This window comes from Delphinapterus leucas, chromosome 5, assembly GCF_059928025.1.
Source record: "Delphinapterus leucas isolate spDelLeu-1000000601 "Yukka" chromosome 5, BTC_Dleu_Yukka2, whole genome shotgun sequence".
Lineage (NCBI taxonomy): Eukaryota > Metazoa > Chordata > Mammalia > Artiodactyla > Monodontidae > Delphinapterus > Delphinapterus leucas.
In genome coordinates, this window is record NC_143133.1 from 29835677 (window position 1) to 29856146 (window position 20470).

The 20470-nt window shown below is 40.3% G+C and overlaps 1 protein-coding gene across 4 annotated transcripts in view; it reads left to right on the top strand.

Moving 5' to 3' along the window:
• ELOVL6 (ELOVL fatty acid elongase 6) overlaps positions 1–10879 on the top strand; it is a 134716-nt gene extending 123837 nt beyond the window's left edge. For all 4 annotated transcript variants that reach the window (XM_022596434.3, XM_022596436.2, XM_089911580.1 and 1 more), the window contains one exon: positions 8518–10879. In XM_022596434.3, coding sequence (XP_022452142.2) covers positions 8518–8942 — 425 coding nt within the window. In that variant the 3' untranslated portion in view covers positions 8943–10879. The remainder of the gene's footprint in view (positions 1–8517) is intronic.
• Positions 10880–20470: the final 9591 nt, after the last annotated feature.

The window sequence follows — 20470 nt, forward strand, 5'->3', positions numbered from 1 at the left end:
TTTCAGAATAAGAAGAGGGACCACCTAGATCTCCTTGTTATACAAAAAGAAGTCAAGTTCGAGTTCACCAAAGGTCATGACGGATATTGGTTTTTCCCATATTTGAAAACCACAGAGATAGGAAAGAGAATGAAGCATCTGCCTGCATAAATCCTGTTTCTGTCTCACATGGGACAGAAACAGGATTTATGCAGGAAGATGCTTTTTTTTTTTTTTGGACTCATTAATGGAATCGGGTGTATTTGTTACTGTGCTTGCTCTTCCTCCATTTTTATGTAAGTGTTCTAAAGTATATTTTTCAGAACCCCTAGATTTTTAAGAGAGTCACTGCAGATTAATAGCATCTACCTGACTGAGCACCATTCTTGCTTCTATAATATGAATTCTCTACCTTAGACACAGTGATCTTTTGGATAGTCGAAATAGCTCAGATGGGAGAGCATTAGACTGAAAAAAACAGTGGCCTTTTTCTTCAAGGGGGATAACATTAGTAAAATTTTGGATAGATCCTGGAAAGCTTTTTCAAAGTTAATTCCATAAAAATGTGTGTCATTCTCAGTTTTTTATCACTTGATTCATTGGTACCAAAATATTCCTATTATCCTCTTCAGTAAATACAGTAGAAGGTAATTTTTTTTCTCTTTTCCTATTTTTGCCTTTTATTTAATTTTTTTAATTTAATTTTTATTTTATATTAGTGTATAGTTGATTTACAATGTTGGGTTAGTTTCAAGTGTACAGCAAAGTGATTCACTTATAAATATACACATACCCGTTCTTTTTCAAGTTCTTTTCCCAAATAAGTTATTACAGAGTATTGAGTAGAGTTCCCTGTGCTATACAGTAGGTTCATGTTGATTATTTATTTTATATATAGTAGTGTGTATCTGTTAATCCTAAACTCCTAATTTATCCCTCCCCCTGCCTTTTCCCTTTGGTAACTATAAGTTTGTTTTCAAAGTCTGTTTCTGTTTTGTAAATAAGTTCATTTGTATCATTTTAAGATTCCACATATAAGTGATACCATATGATATTTGTCTTTGTCTGACTTACCTCACTTAATATGATCATCTCTAGGTCCATCCATGTTGCTGCAAACGGCATTATTTCATTCTTTTTTATAACTGAGTAATATTCCATTGTATATACACATTGTATATATGTACCACATCATCTTTATCCATTCCTCTGTCAATGGACATTTACATTGCTTCCATGTCTTGCCTATAGTAAATAGTAATAGTGCTGCAATAAACATTGGGGTGCATGTATCTTTTCAAATTACATTTTTTTCTGGATATATGCCCAGGAGTGGGATTGCTGGATCATACGGTAGTTCTATTTTTCATTTTTTAAGGAACCTCCATACTGTTCTCCATGGTGGCTCTACCAATTTACATTCCCACCAACAGTGTAGGAGGGTTCCCTTTTCTCCATACCCTCTCCAGCTTTTTTTTTTTTTTTTGTGGTACGCGGGCCTCTCACTGCTGTGGCCTCTCGTGTTGCGGAGCACAGGCTCCGGACGCGCAGGCTCAGCAGCCATGGCTCACGGGCCCAGCCGCTCTGCGGCATGTGGGATCCTCCCGGACAGGGGCACGAACCCATGTCCCCTGCATCGGCAGGTGGACTCCTAACCACTGTGCCACCAGGGAAGCCCTCCAGCATTTATTGTTTGTAGACTTCTAAAAAATTTTTATTGGGAGTATAGTTGATTTACAATGTAGTGTTAGTTTCAGGTGTACAGCAAAGTGAATCAATTATACATATACATATTCCACTTTTTTTTTTTTAGATTCTTTTCCCATATAGGTCATTACAGAGTATTGAGTAGAGTTCCCTGTGCTATACAGTAGGTCCTTATTAGTTATTTATTTTATATAAAGTAGTATGTATATGTCAATCCCAATCTCCCAATTTATCCCTTCACCCTCTTATCCCCTGGTAACCATAAGTTTGTTTTCTACATCCGTGAATGTATTTCTGTTTCGTAAATAAGTTCCATATATACAATGGAAGATTACTCAGCCACAAAAAAGTACAAAATAATGCCACTTGCAGCACCATAGATGGACCTAGAAATTGTCAAACTGAGTGAAGTAAGTCAGACACAGAAAGACAAATATATTATATTGTTTACACGTAGAATTTTTTTTAAAAAGGGTATTGTTTGTAGACTTTTTGATGATGGCCATTCTGATCAGTGTGAGATCATACCTCATTGTAGTTTTGACTTGCATTTCTCTAATACTTATAGTGATGTTGAGCATTTTTTCATGTGCTTTTTGGCCATCTGTATGTCTTCTTTGGAGAAATGTCTATTTAGACCTGCCCATTTTTTGATTGGGTTGTTATTTTGATATTGAGCTGCATGAGCTGTTTGTATATTTTGGAGATTAATCCCTGTCGATCACTTCATTTGCAAATATTTCCTCCCATTCTGTGGGTTGTCTTTTCGTTTTGTTTGTGGTTTCCTTTGCTGTGCAAAAGCTTTTAAGTTTAATTAGGTCCTATTTGTTTATTTTTGTTTTTATTTCCATTACTGTAGGAGCTGGACCAAAAAAGGATTTTGCTGTGATTTATGTCAAAGAGTGTTCTGCCTATGTTTTCCTCTAAGAGTTTTATAGTATCCAGTCTTATATTTAGGTCTTTAATCCATTTTGAGTTTATTTTTGTGTATGGTGTTAAAGAATGTTCTAGTGTCATTCTTTTACATGTAGCTGTCCAGTTTTCCCAGCACCACTTACTGAAGGGACTGTCTCTTCCCCATTTTATATTCTTGCATCGTTTGTCATAGATTAATTGACCATAGGTGCGTGGGTTTATTTCTGGGCTTTCTATCCTGTTCCATTGATTTTTTGTGCCAGTATCATACTGCTTTGATGACTGTAGCCTTGTAGTATAGTCTGAAGTCAGGGAGCCTGATTCCTCCAGCTTCGTTTTTCTTTGTCAGGATTGCTTTGGCTATTTGGGGTCTTTTGTGTCTCCATATAAATTTTAAGACTTTTTGTTCTAGGTCTATGAAAAATGCCATTGGTAATTTAATAGGAATTGCATTGAATCTGTAGATTGCATTCAATAGTATAGTCATTTTAACAATATTCATTCTTCCAATCCAAGAACATGGTATATCTTTCCATCTGTTTGTGTCATCTTCAGTTTCTTTCATCAGCATCTTATAGTTTTTGGAGTACAGGTCTTTTGCCTCCTTAGGTAAGTTTATTCCTAGGTATTTTATTCTTTTTGATACGATGGTAAATGGGATTGTTTCCTGTATCACTCTTTCTGATCTTTTGTTGTTAGTGTATACAGATGCAACAAATTTCTGTGTATTAATTTTGTAACCTGCAACTTTACCAAATTTGTTGATTAGCTCTAGTAGTTTTCTGGTAGCATCTTTAGGATTTTCTATGTATAGTATCATGTCATCTGCAAACAGTGACAGTTTTACTTCTTCTTTTCCAATTTGTATTCCTTTTATTTTTTTTTCCTCTGGTTGCCGTGGCTAGGACTTCCAAAACTATGTTGAATAAAAGTGGTGAGAATGAACATTCTTGTCTTGTTCCTGCCCTTAGAGGAAATGATTTCAGCTTTTCACCATTGAGTATGACATTAGCTGTGGGTTTGTCATATATGACCTTTATTATGTTGAGGTGTATTCCCTCTATGCCCACATTCTGGAGAGTTTATCATAAATGGGTGTTGAACTTTGTCAAAAGCTTTTTCTATTGAGATGATCATCTGGTTTTTATTCTTCAGTTTATTAATGTGGTGTATCACAATGATAGATTTGCAAATATTGAAAAATCCTTGCATCCCTGGGATAAATCCCACTTGATCATGGTGTGTATGATCCTTTTAATGTATCATTGGATTTGGTTTGCTAATATTTTGTTGAGGATTTTTCTATGTTCATCATTGATATTGACCTGTAATTTTTGTGTGTTTGTGTGTGTGTCTGTGTGTGTGTGGTATCTTTGTCTGGTTTTTGGTATCAGGGTGATGGTGGCCTCAGTTTGGGAGTGTTCCTTCCTCTGCAATTTTTTGGAATAGTTTCAGAAGAATAGGTGTTAACTCCTCTGTAAATGTTTGGTAGAAGTCACCTGTAAAGCCATCTGGGCCTGAACTTTTGTTTGTGGAAGATTTTAATCACAGTTTTAATTTCATTACTTGTGATTGGTCTGTTCATATTTTCTATTTCCTCCTGGTTCAGTCTTGGAAGTTTGTACCTTTCTAAGAATTTGTCCATTTCTTCTAGGTTGTCCATTTTATTGGCATATAGTTGCTTGTAATAGCCTCTTATGATCCTGTGTATTTCTGTGTTGTCAACTGTAACTTTTTTATTTCCAATTTTATTGATTTGAGCCCTCTCCCTTTTAGTCCTTGATGAGTTTGGCAAAAGGTTTATCAATTTTGTTTATCTTTTCAAAGAGTCAGCTTCTAGTTTCATCGATCTTTTCTATTGTTTTCTGTATTTCTATTTCATTTATTTCTGCTCTGATCTTTATTATTTCTTTCCTTCTACTAACTTTGGGTTTTGTTTGTTCTTCCTTCTCTAATTGCTATAGGTGTAAGGTGAGGTTGTTTATTTGAGATTTTTCTTCTTTCCTCAGGTAAGACTGTATCACTATAAACTTCCCTCTTAGTACTGCTTTTGCTACATCCCACAGGTTTTGGATCATTGAGTTTTTGCTTTCAATTGTCTCTAGGAGTTTTTTTATTTCCTCTTTGATTTCTTCAGTGATCCCTTGGTTGTTTAGTAACATATTGTTTAACCTCCACATTTTTGTGTCTTAGTTCTTTTTTTTTCTTGTAATTGATTTCTAATCTCATAGCATTGTGGTCAGAAAAGATACTTGATATGATTTCAATTTTCTTAAATTTACTGAGGCTGGCTTTGTGGCCCAGCATGTGATATGTCCTGAAGAATGTTCCATGTGCACTTGAGAAGAATGTGTAGTCTGCTGCTTTTGGATAGAATGCTCTATAAATATCAATTAAGTCCATCTGGTCTAATGTGTTATTTAAGGCCTGTGTTTCCTTATTGATTTTTCTCTGGATGATCTGTCCATTGATGTAAGTGGGTTGTTAAAATCCCCCACTATTACTGTGTTACTGTCAGTTTCTCCTTATATGGCTGTTAGCATTTGCCTTATATATTGAGGTGCTCCTATGCTGGGTGCATATATATTTACAATTGTTATATCTTCTTCTTGGATTGATCATTATGTAGTGTCCTTCTTTGCCTCCTGTAATGGTCTTTATTTTTATTTTATTTTGCTGTACGCGGGCCTCTCACTGTTGTGGCCTCTCCCGTTGTGGAGCACAGGCTCCGGACGCACAGGCTCAGCGGCCATGGCTCACGGGCCCAGCCACTCCGCGGCATGTGGGATCTTCCCAGACTGGGGCACGAACCCGTGTCCCCTGCATCAGCAGGCGGATTCTCAACCGCTGCACCACCAGGAAAGCCCAACGGTCTTTGTTTTAGAGTCTATTTTGTCTGATATGAGTATTGCTACTCCAACTTTCTTTTGATTTCCATTTGCATGGAATACCTTTTTCCATCCTCTTTCAGTCTGTATGTGTCCCTAAATCTGAAGTGGGTCTCTTATAGACAGCATATATACGGGTCTTATTTTTGTATCCATTCAGCCAGTCTATGTCTTTTGGTTGGAGCATTTAACCCATTTACATTTTAAGGTAGTTATCAATATTATGTTCTTATTGCCATCTTGTCAATTGTTTTGGATTTGTTTTTGTACATCTTTATTTTTCCCTTCATATTTTGGTTCCCTTCTCTTGTGATTTGATGACTACCTTTAGAGTTGTATTTGGATTGCTTTTTCTTTTGTGTGTGTTTATCCATTGCAGATTTTTGGTTTGCAGTTACTATGAGGTTTTGATATAGCTGTCTATATATAGACAAGATTGAAATTAAGAGACCAGCAACTTAAAACAAATGCATTTCCAATATCCTGCATTTGTACTCTCCTCTCCTCTTCTCATGATTGCTCATTTTGACATCTTATTTGTGTGTGGATGATTTCCTACCTTTACTGTGTTTTTGCCTTTACCAGCAAGCTTTCCCATTCGTAATTTTCCTGTTTCTAGTTGTTGCCATTTCTTTTCTGCCTAGAGAACTTCCTTTAGCATTTGTTGTAAAGCTGGTTTGGTGATGCAGAATTCTCTTAGCTTTTGCTTGTCTGTAAAGCTTTTGATTTTTCCGTCAAATCTGAATGAGAGCCTTGCTGGGTAGAGTATTCTTGGTTGTAGTTTTTTTTTTCCCTTTCATCACTAAATATATCATGCCACTCCCTTCTGGCCTGCAGAGTTTCTGTTGAAAGATCAGCTGATAACCTTGTGGGGATTCCCTTATATATCATTTGTTGCTTTTCCCTTGTTGCTCTTAATAGTTTTTCTTTGTCATTAATTTTTGTCAGTTTGATTAGTATGTGTCTCAGCGTGTTCCTCCTTGGGATTATCCTGTGTGGGACTCTCTGCACTTCCTGGACTTGAGTGTTTCCTTTCCTACGTTAGGGAAGTTTTAGGCTATAATCTCTTCAGATAATTTCTCAGGCCCTTTCTCTCTCTCTTCTCCTTCTGGGACCTCTATAATGCGAATGTTGGTGCATTTAATGTTGTCCCAGAGGTCTCGTAGACTGTCCTCATTTCTTTTCATTCTTCTTTCTTTTTTCTGTTCCACAGCAGTGATTTCCACCAATCTGTCTTCCACCTCACTTATTTATTCTTCCTCGTTTATTCTGCTCATGATTCCTTCTAGTGTATTTTTCCTTTCAGTTATTGTACTGTTCATCTCTGTTCTTTAAAGCTTCCAGCTCTTTATTAAACATTTTTTGTATCCTCTCAGTCTATGCCTCCATTGTTATTCCAAGATCTTGGATCATCTTTACTATCATTACTCTGAGTTCTTTTTTGGGTAGATTGTCTATCTCCATTTCACTTAGTTCTTCTGGGTTTTATCTTGTTCCTTCATGTGGAACGTATTTCTCTGCCATCTCATTTTGTCTAACATTTTGTGTTTGTGGTCTCCGTTCCTCAGGCTACAAGATTGTAATTCTTAGTTCTAGTGTCTGCTCCCTGGTGGGTGAGGTTGGTCCAGGGACTTGTGTAGGCTTCCTGGTGGGAGGGACTGGTGCATGTCCACTGGTGGGTAGAGATGGGTCTTGTCCCTGTTGTGGGCAGGGCCATGTCAAGGTGTGTGTTTAGAGGTGGCTGTGAGGTCAGTACAACTTTAGGCACCCTGTCTGCTGATGGGTGGGGCCAGGTCTTGGTGCCAAAATGGCAGCCTCTGGGAGAGCTCATGCCAATGAGTGTTCTCTGGGGTGTCTGCCATCAGTGTCCTTGCCCCCATAGTGACCATAGCCTTGTCCCTGCAGGAGGCTCTCCAAGACTAGCAGGTAGGTCTGGCTCAAGCTCATATGAAATCAGTGCATTGCCCTGGGTCCCAGTGCAGGTGAAGCCTTGTGTGCACCCTCTGAGAATGGAATCTGTTTCCCCCAGTCCTGTGGAGCTCCTGCACTCAAGCCCTGCTGGCCTTCAAAGCGAAATGCTCTGGTGGCTCATCCTCCTGATGCCAGAACCCCAGGCTGGGGAGCCTGATGTGGGGCTCAGAACTCTCACTCCTGTGGGAGAACCTCTGCGATATACTTTTTCAGTCTGTTGGTCGCCCACCCAGCAGGTGTGGGATTAAATTATATTGCAAAAGTGCACCTCCTACCATCTCATTGTGGCTTCTTCTTTGTCTTTGGGTGAAGAATATCTTTTTTGGTAGGTTCAAGTCTTTTTTGTCGATGGTTGTTCAGCAGTTAGTTGGGATTTTGGTGTTTTTGTGAGAGGAGGTGAGCTCAAGTCCTTCCTCTCTGCCATCTTGTCTCTCATCCCAGAATAGCCTTTTGTTTAAATTTTACTTTCATAACCTCCACATGTCAAGGCTTCACACTTTATTGGGAGCTTACAAAGATATGTTTTTAAAGAGTACCTTTATCATGGACGAAAGAAAAGTGTCTTTTTACTACTCCAGAGAGGCCTAAGAACATTTTGCTGGGCACTTGAATTCTAATTTGTTTCTCTTGATTAATAAATATCATTTGACTCTTCCAGGTGATATTTCCTAAAATGCATGGCTGAGTTGGAAATGGACAACACGGTTACTAGTGTCCCTTCCAAATTAAAAATTAATATGATTTTGTGCAAAACACCTTTCTGAAAGTAACATTTATTGAGCGCTTACCATGTGCCAAGAGGGCATGTTGAGTATCCTATTTAATCCTCAGATAATTTCAAACTATTATTATCCCCATTTTACAGATGATGAAATGGGAAAATAGGATAAATAACTTGCCCAGGGTCCCTGAGCTAGTAAATATCAGTCCAGGATTCTAACCCAGTCCATCTCATTCTCAAGTGCCAATTCAAGACATCTACCTTCTTGCAGAGATAACAGATTATGATTTTGTTATGGTCAAGGGGCTCATGTCCATTTTTTTCTTTGTCTTTCAGGAGATACAATATTCATCATTCTGAGGAAGCAGAAGCTGATCTTCCTGCACTGGTACCACCACATCACTGTGCTCCTGTACTCCTGGTACTCCTACAAGGACATGGTTGCCGGGGGTGGTTGGTTCATGACTATGAACTATGGCGTGCACTCCGTGATGTACTCTTACTATGCCTTGCGAGCAGCGGGTTTCCGAGTGTCCCGGAAGTTTGCCATGTTCATCACCTTGTCCCAGATCACTCAGATGCTGATGGGCTGTGTCGTTAACTGCCTGGTCTTCCACTGGATGCAGCATGACCAGTGTCACTCTCACTTTCAGAACATCTTCTGGTCCTCACTCATGTACCTCAGCTATCTTGTGCTCTTCTGCCACTTCTTCTTTGAGGCCTACATTGGCAAGATGAGGAAAACAACGAAGGCTGACTAGTGTCGGAACTGAGGAGGAAGCCATAGCTCAGGGTCATCAAGAAAAATAACAGACAAAAGAAAATGGCACAAGGAATCACATATGGTGCAGCTAAAACAAAACAAGACATGAGAAAACACACGACCCAAAGCAGCTTAGGGATAATTAGGTTGAGTTAACCCAGTAAGTTTATGATCCTTTTTGGGTGAGGACTCACTGAGTACACCTCCATCTCAAAGGACTGCTGCTGGAAGACCCCATTCCCTCTTTATCTGTCAACTCTAGGACAAATGAGAACAAAAGTGGGCCAGAGGCAGAGAAAGAGAAGGCAAACAAAAGCTATTAACAGTATATGAAAAAAAAGTGTATTTACTAAGTGTTATATTTCTCTAAGGATCAAAGAAGTTTACTTAAAAAACTGTGCGAACCCATACACACAATCCTTTCTAATCTTTTTTGACACTAAACTGGAGCCAACAGAAAAGATAAAAATGGAAGAGACACAGGATGTATATCTAGAACAATAATGCTTTTGCAAAAATGAAAGCCTTTTTAAGAAAGGTTGGCAGTTGTAGCCCCCATGAGAAAAGATGTCTTACTCACCTCCTGAGAAAATGGATATAAACAACTACATTTCAACTAAGAGGCTTGTTTCCCTTCATCGCACAGCCTCAGTCTAGTGAGTTTGCCAAAACCAAACGGGACACAATATTTTTCCAGGGTTCTTCCTGGAAGGAAGGAAATAATGCAGCCCAGTTCCTAAAAGGGCAGCCCCATCTCAGAGCATTTCTGATAGTTTAATTTCTACCCCTAAATGAGGTAGGAAGCATTATCCTTTGTTCTGTTGCCTCAGGCTTTCAAACAGAGGAGTAAATACAGAATAAAAAAGATACAACTCAATCAAATGATTTGAAAAACCGACTCTACTACCTGTAAAAAGGTGCAGCGCTGTACCGTTCTTGAGCTGGGAAAGAGAAAAAGACAGTGGGAAAGGAGCCGAAGATCAATATAATAGACAATAAGTATACCCCTCCCTCGGTGACTTCACACATATTCATAACTTTCAAATGAAACCCTGTGGTACAGTCCATATTGTCTATATTTTTGTGAATTTCAAACAACCTGCAGGGCTGCTCTTGATCTTGGGTAAACACTGTGTTTCTGCATCATCTGCGTTCGCTCCCTAAGGCAATGCAGAGGTGTTTAAAGTGCCCTCTGCTGGTCGAGCGGAGATACTTTGACAAACACACTTCATGGCAAGTTTGGCTGGAACAGTTGACAACAAAGGGCCCCTTATAGACTTATTCTTCAAATTTTAAATGATCTAAAATACTCACCATATTTTTGGCCAAATCAGAAGACATTCTTCCTGCTTCAAAAATTTTTTTAAAAGGGACTTTTGCTCTGGAACTCAGAAAATCGATTTATTAAGAGCCATATTCTTAAAAAAAAAAAAAAAAAAAGCTCGATAATATAATACCTGTAATATTTCAGTCCTTCTCAAGCCAAATAAATGTGTAAACATTCCTAGTATTTCAAAGAAGCAATTATGTCAAGTTGTTCAATGTGATATAATAGTATTCTCATTGGTTAAGTAGCTTAAGATTAGACAAACTAGATGAAAAAATTAGGGGCCACTACACTGCATAGATTAGACACACATAACCACACGTACAGGCACACAGATGAGGGGTCCACCGAACTTCAAAGCCCAAATGAATAGAAACACATTTTCTGGCTAGCAGAAAAAGAAGCTGTTGTTTATCTTTCTTGCTTTATTTGAGAGTGTACAGAAAAGGGATTTTTCAAATTATTTTTATATTATTTTAGCTTTAATTGTGCTGTCATTCATGAAACAGAGCTGCTCTGCTTCTCTGTCAGAGATGACAAGGGCTTTCTCAGCATCTCGTTTATGTGTGGAATTGAAAAGAATAAAATTTTATTCCATTCTGTGTGAATGGTCTGAACCATGAACAAAGAATCCGTGCAAACCAAGTCATGACTGATGGGGTGGAGGGCGGGGGGTATGCAGGGAAGGGAAGCTGTTACACCTGTGTTAAATTATTGTGAACAGTCTATGATGTCTTGACGTTGGTTCATAGATGAATTGATGGAGGAATGTATTATTTTTAGGGCAAAAACTGACACGAGCTGAAAAGATAAGGATCTATTAGTTATAGCAGGACCTAAGATGCAAATAATGTTATCTTGAGCTTTGAAAATATATGATACTGTGCAATAAGCTTTTTTTCTTAGAAAAAAAGCAGAATAATTAAAATGAGGAAAAGGCCAAATAACAGTTGACTTAAGCTCTAACTGGCCCTTCAGTTAAACTCAACTCTGGTTGATTTAATTTAATTATTTAATCCATTGATTTATCAGTGATCCTTTAATGCAGGTTAGAATAAGGAAATGAGCATAGACCTTAAATAGACCCTAAATGATGCTTCCAAAGCACTTTCATCTTGATACAGGTTCATACTTGTGTTCCCTTGTGAGATAATTTAGAATTTTTGTTTACAGATTGAATGTCTAATAAATAGTTTTAAAATTAGGTAAATATATCTAAAGGCATTTCCGATGATTATCATGGGAGGGAAAAAGAAAACACACCTGTAAAAAAAAATCTAAATTCTGGTATTACAGGTTCAGTATAATGTTTTTAACATCTCAGCTTAACTGCTCAATTATATCAAGATACGAGGCTGGACCACTAGCCCATGGCAAATCTGAAGCCTATCTGAGAACTGACTGCCACACAGAGAATCCTGCTGTCACTTAACATTCCAGAAAAACTTGGGCAGGCAGGTTTTTATAGCTGCCCCACTATGCTGCAATAGATTATCTTTCTATTGAAGATTTTCCACTGCATTCCAACTGCAGTTTGGTGAAAACATTCCTGGATTAAAAAAAAAAATTTTTTTAAACCAAATCTTCATACATAAATACATGCAATTTGATAAACAAGGTCTGAGCATCAACCCAAGTCTGCGTTTACAGTGAAAAACTTTCTAGCGAGAAATGCTCTATTCATAGAGCAAGAGGTTTTATCTGCACCTTCTAGTTTTGCTCATGAAAAAAGAGCCACTACTATATTCATATTCAATATCAGGCCAATGTACCAAGTTAAAACCATGTACTGAGGTGATTATTCCAGGTAACTTACTCCCATCCTTCTAACCATACTCCACTATAAAAATGAGGGGGCAGGGACAATACAGCTGTATATGTTGCTGAAGGGGAAAGAAAAAATTGAATATATCCCTCTCACTTCTCTCTACTAATGTAGCTCTGAGTCTAAAACTTTACTGAGTGGGGTTTCTGTAGAACTGAATGGAAGAACGCTTCTAGGAGACCCACAGAATTTTTTTTTTTAATCAGACATGGTATCTTTATCATAAGATAAAAATTTACATAAGAATAACAAAGCACCTGGAGTCAACTACACTGGAGTAGAAAGTTCCAGAAGTCTGGCCTGGTTCCCAGACTGCTGGGTTACCTGGGAGAGACAAGCTCAGGTTGCTATCTTTATTATGAGAGAATAGCCTCTCCTCAGATATAACTAAGTCAGCTCCAGCACATTCTGAGGGTTTTGGGTTTCTTTTCCAGTTTGGTCAATGAATGAATCTTTAACACAGTTGTTGGATTGGCCACGTGCTGACTCAAGAGGGCTATTAGGAGAGTGGAGAAGGTCAAACAGACCACCTCCCAGAGTTCAGGAGTGCTCTGAGTGGTGTGTGCATGGTCCATGTCTGTCTCATAGACACTTATTTCCCCAAAAATGTTTCCATCCTGAAAAGTACAATTGTGTGAGAGTTTTATGATGAAAGTTTAGTGGTCCAATCTTTTTGTTTTCGATAATAAATATTTTGCTATCGATTTGGGATGGTAGTAGAGCCTATTTTCGTGCTGTGAGTCATTGTCTCCTGTAGCTTAACTTGTTCTTCTGTCCCTTTTCTATTTGTATACAAGACCCAATTCTTTGTGTCTCAGACCCCTCACCAACCAAAAGAGATTTTGCTAAGAACGCACCACAGGGTTTGGCCTGTGGTGCGTACTCATTAAAGTGAGAGCTGATAAAGCAACGATACTCTATTTTGTGCTGACAATCAGTGTGAAGTGTTAGGTCCCAGTCTTCCAATGAACCAAAGGCCTCTGTACGCTGGTACGCAATATTTAAGCAAAACAAGCATCAGTGCAGTTATAGTATTTTCTTGAATGCCAGTTGTAACACGCCAGTTATAAATATCCTCCAGTCATATGGCAGAACCCATAGCTAAAGAGACCAGTTAGGTACACCTGTACAGAGCATCAGAGAATATCCACAAACCTGTTGCATCACCAAGTTACCTGCTTCATCCTCAGACAATCTGAAAATTCAGGGCTAGCAGAAGGGGGAAAAATAAGCCCCAGATTTCCCTTCCTCCTGAATCACACTTTAAAAAAAGTGGGGACTTCCCTGGTAGCACAGTGGTTAAGACTCCACCTGCCAATGCAGGGGACATGGGTTCGAGCCCTGGTCCGGGAAGATCCCACATGCCGCGGAGCAACTAAGTCAGTGCGCCACAACTACTGAGCCTGTGCGCCTAGAGCCTGTGCTCCGCAACAAGAGAAGCCACTGCAATGAGAAGCCCACGCACCACAACTAGAGAAAGCCCGCCTACAGCAACAAAGACCCAACACAGCCATAAATAAATAAATAAATAAAAAGTGAAACAAAAGTTATTCTAGCACTAAAGAGATAGACAGTGGGAACACACCCATGGCAGAGTTGAGGGGGATTAGGGAGATCTTAAGAATGGCATTTTGATTTTATGTTGAGCAGGCAAAAGTCTTGACATCAGACACACTTCACCGGAAATCCAAACCCCAAACTACATTGTAGTAAACATCTCCTAAAGCAACTGGTTAAATGAAAGAAACTGGTCCCATAAATCAGGGTCAAGCCATATTTGCAACACATTTAAGCCAGGATTGCAAGGTCCTGACTCATGTTGGTATTGAAACGCTGTTATTTTCCCAATGCTTGGCGGCACTGGGGACTTTTCTCCCCAGTGGGCAGAATCTAGAATTCTCCAGAAGTAGCCCCATAATGCTGCCCAAGCCTGTCCGATTCAGGCAGGTCTGCTCTCTTGGCGTGTTCAGGCAGGAGGTTGCTTGCTGCAGCCTTGAAAACCACCGGAAGATTCAGCCTCTTGGAGGCCCCAGCGCCTCTGTTCAGATAAAAGCCCGCCCATATAAGCCTCACAGAGCAAATCACAGCAATGCTGGAATTGTTATTTTCAAGTGCTTATTTCACGACATTAAAAGAAATATTTTTTTCTGGTATATTAAGAATAAAATCATAACTTTTGATGAAAACTAAACTATGTTTCTGGCTTCTTTTCTCTCTTGTTCTGGGCAATTCAAAGGGGGCGTCCAGGACACTAAGGGCTACTCAAAAATCTCACAAAGCCCATCCCACATTTGACTCCAATGTGTTCACGAAACACAGGTGAGTCCCTAAAACTCCTCAGTTCTCGAGCATAGACCAGGAATGATGTGGTCCCCAGATACTACTGATCAGAACCCCAAAGGTGTCTAGTGTGCCCATGGTGTTTCATGGGTGTAACACTTCACATGTTCTCCAGACCTGAGGGCGCATCAGAGCAGTCCTCATGGGGCAGATAGCCTAAGTTGGATCCCCACTTTACCGCTGAGGAAAATTTGTTCATTAGATCAAATGTCACAGAAGTAGAAGGAACGAGACGTGAACATAATCTCCTTAAATCCAATTTCACTGTAGCCATTCAAATTTTTTGAAAAGAAGTAGAGTATAAATGAATGAAATTCCGATGATCAGCACTGAACTAGGAAGCACTTTGCCATGTCACTGGACAAAGTGTTTCAGGACAAAATGTGTGATGGGGTAAACAGGAAGCACAGCACCTCCCTCCTAGGAGGGCCCAGTACGTCACACACCTGCTGGCTACTAGCAAGGGGAATGCAACCATCTACTCCCTGCTCCTACAATTTGGCCTTCTTCTAGTGTTTTTGTACGTTCTATTGTATGTGTTTTAGGTTAAATGGCTCATGGCATTCTTTATGGTTTTCTCTACAGTGTGCACAACAGCAATGTCCCGACAGCATTTATATTTAAAACTAAGAACCTGTTATTTGTGAAGGTTCTCCACAGCTAAATTACTATGAACATGCCTGTCTCTTTCCACATCATCTCAGAATAAATTAAGACAGAACTTTCTATTTTATTTGTAAACCATTTAATGTATGTTCTTAACTCAGGGCAAAATGGGTTGGTGGGGAGAGGGAGACCCATACTGCACAGAAAGTTATTTTTATTAACTTCACCAAAAAAAAGAAGAGCAGAAGCAAACCTTAGGGGTGCTTCTCTTTTTGACAGGAGTCTCAGAACCCAATACAAACAACTGCACCATCAGGTAGCTTCTGACAGGAACACAGTCTCATATAATGCAAGCTTCAGAAATGAATACAGCATGCATTAAAACATACAAGCATTTTATATCACTGTCTAGCCAGCAAAAATGCTGTGCTTATGTCACTTCAAGACCACGAAATATGTTATAGCAGGCTTCCGAGGAATGAAAAAATAAGAATGGGATCAGAATACAATATCTCAGCAACATGACCACTCTTGGCTGTTGTTTCAAAATGAATGAAATTAATTGGAGCCATAGTGAGTATCCTAAATCAATGGTCAGCACAGTTAGAATAACTAAAAGGTCTCCCCACTGGTTGGTCTGTAGCTGATGAATCTCCAGCACTGGTAGGTCTGAGGCAAGGTCTCAGTTATTGCCAAACACCTGTCCTGAGACTAAATGGGGAGGCCCTGCTGAGAAGCAGTGGTGGCCATAGGGACTTCCATTGTTGGGGGAGGGGTGGGCTGCACAGAGGGACCCAACCCCCTCCCCCCAAAACTGGACACTCACACATGTACAGAATTTCACACCCACTCTCCGCCTCAGCCCGTGATGCCTGCAAACTTGTGTCACCATAAAGGACTCTAGGCAAGACAAGAAGCTCTGGATCAGATCAGATCAAATTCACTATCCCATTTTACCCTGTAACCTTTTACATTTTCTTCTACTTTTCATTCCTTTTCATCTATAGACTAGTTGAAAGACATAACCATTGGTAGTCCACCTTATTTATATATGCGTTATAGAATACATATTTATACAGAAAAGATAACATACATACGCTCTCGGAAAACAACTTTGCAGCCTAAGGGTTAAAACATGTGGGCAGCCCCCTCCTGACACACCACTGCGACCTCACCTGAGATCTCACAGGATTCTGCAATCTTTGGTATTTTCAGCCCCTCAGGGCAAAAACCTTGTGTTACAGTCTGGGGTTTCATACACAGCTTCCTTTTCTATCGACTACACTAATTCCTTTCATACTAGAGGGAAAAACTGGCCCCCTGGGTGTTTCTCTGCTATGTTTTATTTATGAAAACTCCAGTGGGCGTTTCTTAAGGCAGCCAATATCTCTCTACAAAGAGAAGGCGAACAGTATTAGCTATTCCTGCATCCCGCCCAGCTCATAGCTCTATGTGAGTTACTATAAAATACCAGATCATTTTTGCAAAACGAGCACTTTGTCTCCTAATTAGAAGCAGTTCTGATTTTAACTTCGTTTTAGAATAATCAAATCAATACAACATAAATAAACCTACTGAGCTTCCAAATTGACTTAGGCGGCCATGCCAACTCATTTGTTCATTTCCACGTAACCCGAATTTCCCCCGGACCCACCAGCCTGTAGAGGCAAATTGTTTGCTGGTTTGTAGCTCCCACTGATGCAGGACCTCTGACTTCCTGCCAAGTCCCTTGCATCTAATTCTGGAAATTGCCAAGGGGTGTCTCACAGCCTCTATCAGGCATTTCTGTTATGTGGTCACTCCCACCCCACCTCCCTGCCATCCGTACCCGGCCCAGCTGCCATTTCATCTCTCCACTGGGCCTTGAAATCTCTAGGCCTGGCCAGGTTTAGCAGTTCTCAGCAGGCATCCACCACCCCTCAGAGAGGTAGGGTGCCCTCTGCTTTGCAGTGGGGCAAGAATGCCTCTTTCCCTTGGTTAGATGTGCTGTGTGAGAAAATCTACTTAGGAGCCAGACATGCATCCAGGAACCAAGGGATGGATTGGAGAAACGGCCATCACACTACATCAGAATGTCCATTTCCTCTGCTGCATGGGGCAAAGCTTGCCCCCAGGTTGAGCTCATTGGACCTCGTTTCTCCTTTTACTTGGATAAGTATTGCCCCTGGAAGGTCCTCAGCCCCACTATAAATGGACTCCTGTGACCACCACATCTGCTCCCCCGACTTGCCCTGACACATCTGAGCTTAGCAGAGGACACAGGTGGAGTTGCTTTTCTAGAAGTGCCCCAGGTCTCCTTCTGAAGCCCCATTATCTGTCCCCACCACAGGTCCAGACATATCTGAGACACACTTAAATTCAGCCCAGGCAGCCTGCCACACACATAAATAAATAATGAAATGCAAACATACTTAAAACAAGTGCTTTCTTTTCTAGTGAAAATCAGCTTTTGAATTAAACAGGCAAAATGCAGAAAGTCACAATAACTTCTTAGGTTTTCTCTGTTTATGCCTGACTCGTGGCCTTCCCATGTGCCCGTTTTGTCTGCCTGGAAAGTAGAGGTTAGGACACTCATGTTGAGTTCTCATAGCCCTGTGCTTTTCTACCTCGTGTGGCTTATCACCACGGTAAATAAATAATTAGTTATTTGTGGACTGCTGAAAAATCTGTCTTCAACAGATTACAAGCTTTATAGGACAAAGAGTCAAGTTCTCCTGTTCTCCCTGGCAACTTCACGGCCTGGGAGAGGGCTAAATGTTTGTTGAAAGGATGAAAAAAATATGATGTTAGAGCCTGTTTACATCTTCATTTTTCTTTTTGTCACATAAAAATTGTTTATCAGGAAAAGTCCTTATTACATCTGAAAAGCTATTTTAGTTCTTATCAAAATGTCCCACATTTACATATATATGTATATTTTTAAAAAGAATTTTCAGTTTTTTTCTGTATTTTGAACTGCTCCTTGGAGCTTAATTCTTAAGGAATTTTACTGAGCCTAACCACCCATTAAACTTTTTATTAAGAGAACTTTTAAACATATATAAAACAGAGAGAATAATATAATGAGCTCCCATATTCTCAGCACCTAGATTTTTAACATTTATTAACTTCTGCTACATCTACCATATTTGTTTTAAAGCAAATCCTGGGTGTTATGACATTTCATTCTTAAATATTTCAAGAAGCATTGCTTTTTAATAAAAAGGCATTACTCTTACATAACCACAGCATTGATATTGTGATACTTAGTAAAATTAGTAATAATTTCTTATTACCACCTAATATCCCAGCCTTTTTAAAAATTTCCCTGCCTGCCCAAAACGTCTTTGTTCAGAGAGCACCTCCTTGCTTTTTTTTTTTTCATGCTGAGTGATTTATTAAAGAATCAGGGTCAATGGTCCTAGGAAATTGTTAGATTTTTCTGATTGTTAGCTGCGGTATCATTTAACTTATTCATCTGTCCCTTGTATTGCCTATCATTGAAAAGTCAGATCTTAAAGTTTGATTAGATTCAAGCTATTTTTTGGCAAGTATATTTTAGGTGGTACTGTGTATGTCATATTGCTTCTCAAAGGAGGCATGAAACGCCTGTGTGTCCCACTTTTAGGGAGGCTGAGATTGACAAGGGGCTCAAATGGCAATCCACCCTTGATAATGTCCACTTTCCCCCTTATACTATGGGCTAGTACTTTGACATCTTTCAAATATCCAGTTCCCTCTAAACTTTCACCTAATCCTTTTGGCATCCATTTTGATAACAGTTGCCTGAATCATCTATTCCATTGGGGGATAAAAAAATTGAGATTTTATAATTTTGTTATTTTTTCCACATTTATTAACCAAAATTTTTTTGCTTAAAAAAAAAATCACTCCTTAAAATTCAACATCCATTCATGATAAAAACTTTTACTAAAGTGGGTATAGAGGGAACATCTCGACATAACAAAAGCTATTTATGACAAACCCACAGCCAACATAATACTCAACAGTGAAAAGCTAAAAGCCTTCCAACTAAAATCTGGAACAAAACAAGGATGCCCACTCTCACCACTTCTATTCAACAGAGTATTGGAAGTCCTAGCCTCAGCAATCAAAGAAGAAATAAAAGGTATCCAAATTGGAAGGGAAGAGAGCTATCAAGATGGCAGAAGAGTAGGATGTAGAGCTCACCTCCTCTCAGAAACACACCTACACGTGGAACGATTCACACAGAACATCTGCTGAACACAGGCAGAAGACCTCAGACTTCCGAAAGGGCAAGAAAACCACCACATAACCAGGCAGGACAAAAGAAAAAGGAGAGAAAGGAATCAGGACGGGGCCTGTGTCCCAGGGAGGGAGCTCTAAAGGAGAAAAGGTTCCTCCACCCTGGAATGTACCCTCACTGGCAGGGAGATCAGCCTGGATGGAAAGGGAGCTTTGGAGCCTTGGAGGAGAACACAACAAACAGTTTGAAAAAGGCAAAACAGAGTGACCTGCACAGATGGTGGGTACTGCCATCCTGTGCTCCCCAGCCTGAGACGCTTGTCCGCCAGTGTGGGCAAGGGCTGGGTGCTGAAGCTTAGGCTTCAGGAGTCAGACCCGGGGGGAGGACCAGGGATGGCTGCACAGAGACAGCCTGAAGGGGCTGGAGTATGACAACTGAGCGTGTCTGTGGAAGAAGACTGGGCCCGCCGGAGAGGCAAGGTGCCACTGTTGGAGCGCATACGAGGAGAGGGTGGGCCAACCATAGGACCTTCCTTCCCCCTGCGCATGCTCTCAGGGAACAGGACACTGCCTACAGGAGCTCCAGGGGCGCACATGAGCTGCTGCTGCCATCCTGGGTTGCAGAGGCAGGCACAGGCCACCGCCTCTGAGAGACTCCTGAGCAGGCACCAGTTGCTGCCCTCACCACCTGAGGAGCATGCACAGGCTGCTGCCACCACCACCGGACGACCAACTGCTGACCCCACCCAGCACGGGCCCCCTGAGCACGTGCAGGCCACCACACCTGCACACTCCCTATCCCCGGGATAACAGCCAGCACACACTGAGGAAAGAGGCAGCAAGCTTCCAAACGAAAAGCAGGCTTCTCGCCAAAAGTATGAAACCCACACAAGTTATGGAGGGATGCTCGCATATATAGTCTTCCAAGACTACAGTAGATAATTATTTCTCCTAAACTCACAGAGTAAGAGAAATACGAGTAAAATGAAGAAGCAGAGGAGCCACTCCCAGTTAAAAGACCAAGAGAATTCCCCTGAAGGAACAAACAATGAAACAGACCTCTTCAGTCTAATAGACAGAGATCAAAAAGGAGGTAATGAGGCAAGGAACCAAGACGGCAGAGTAGAAGGACATGCTCTCACTCCGTGTGAGAGCACCAGAATCACAACCAGCTGCTGGATAATCATTGACAGGAAGACACTGGAACTCACCAAAAAAGATA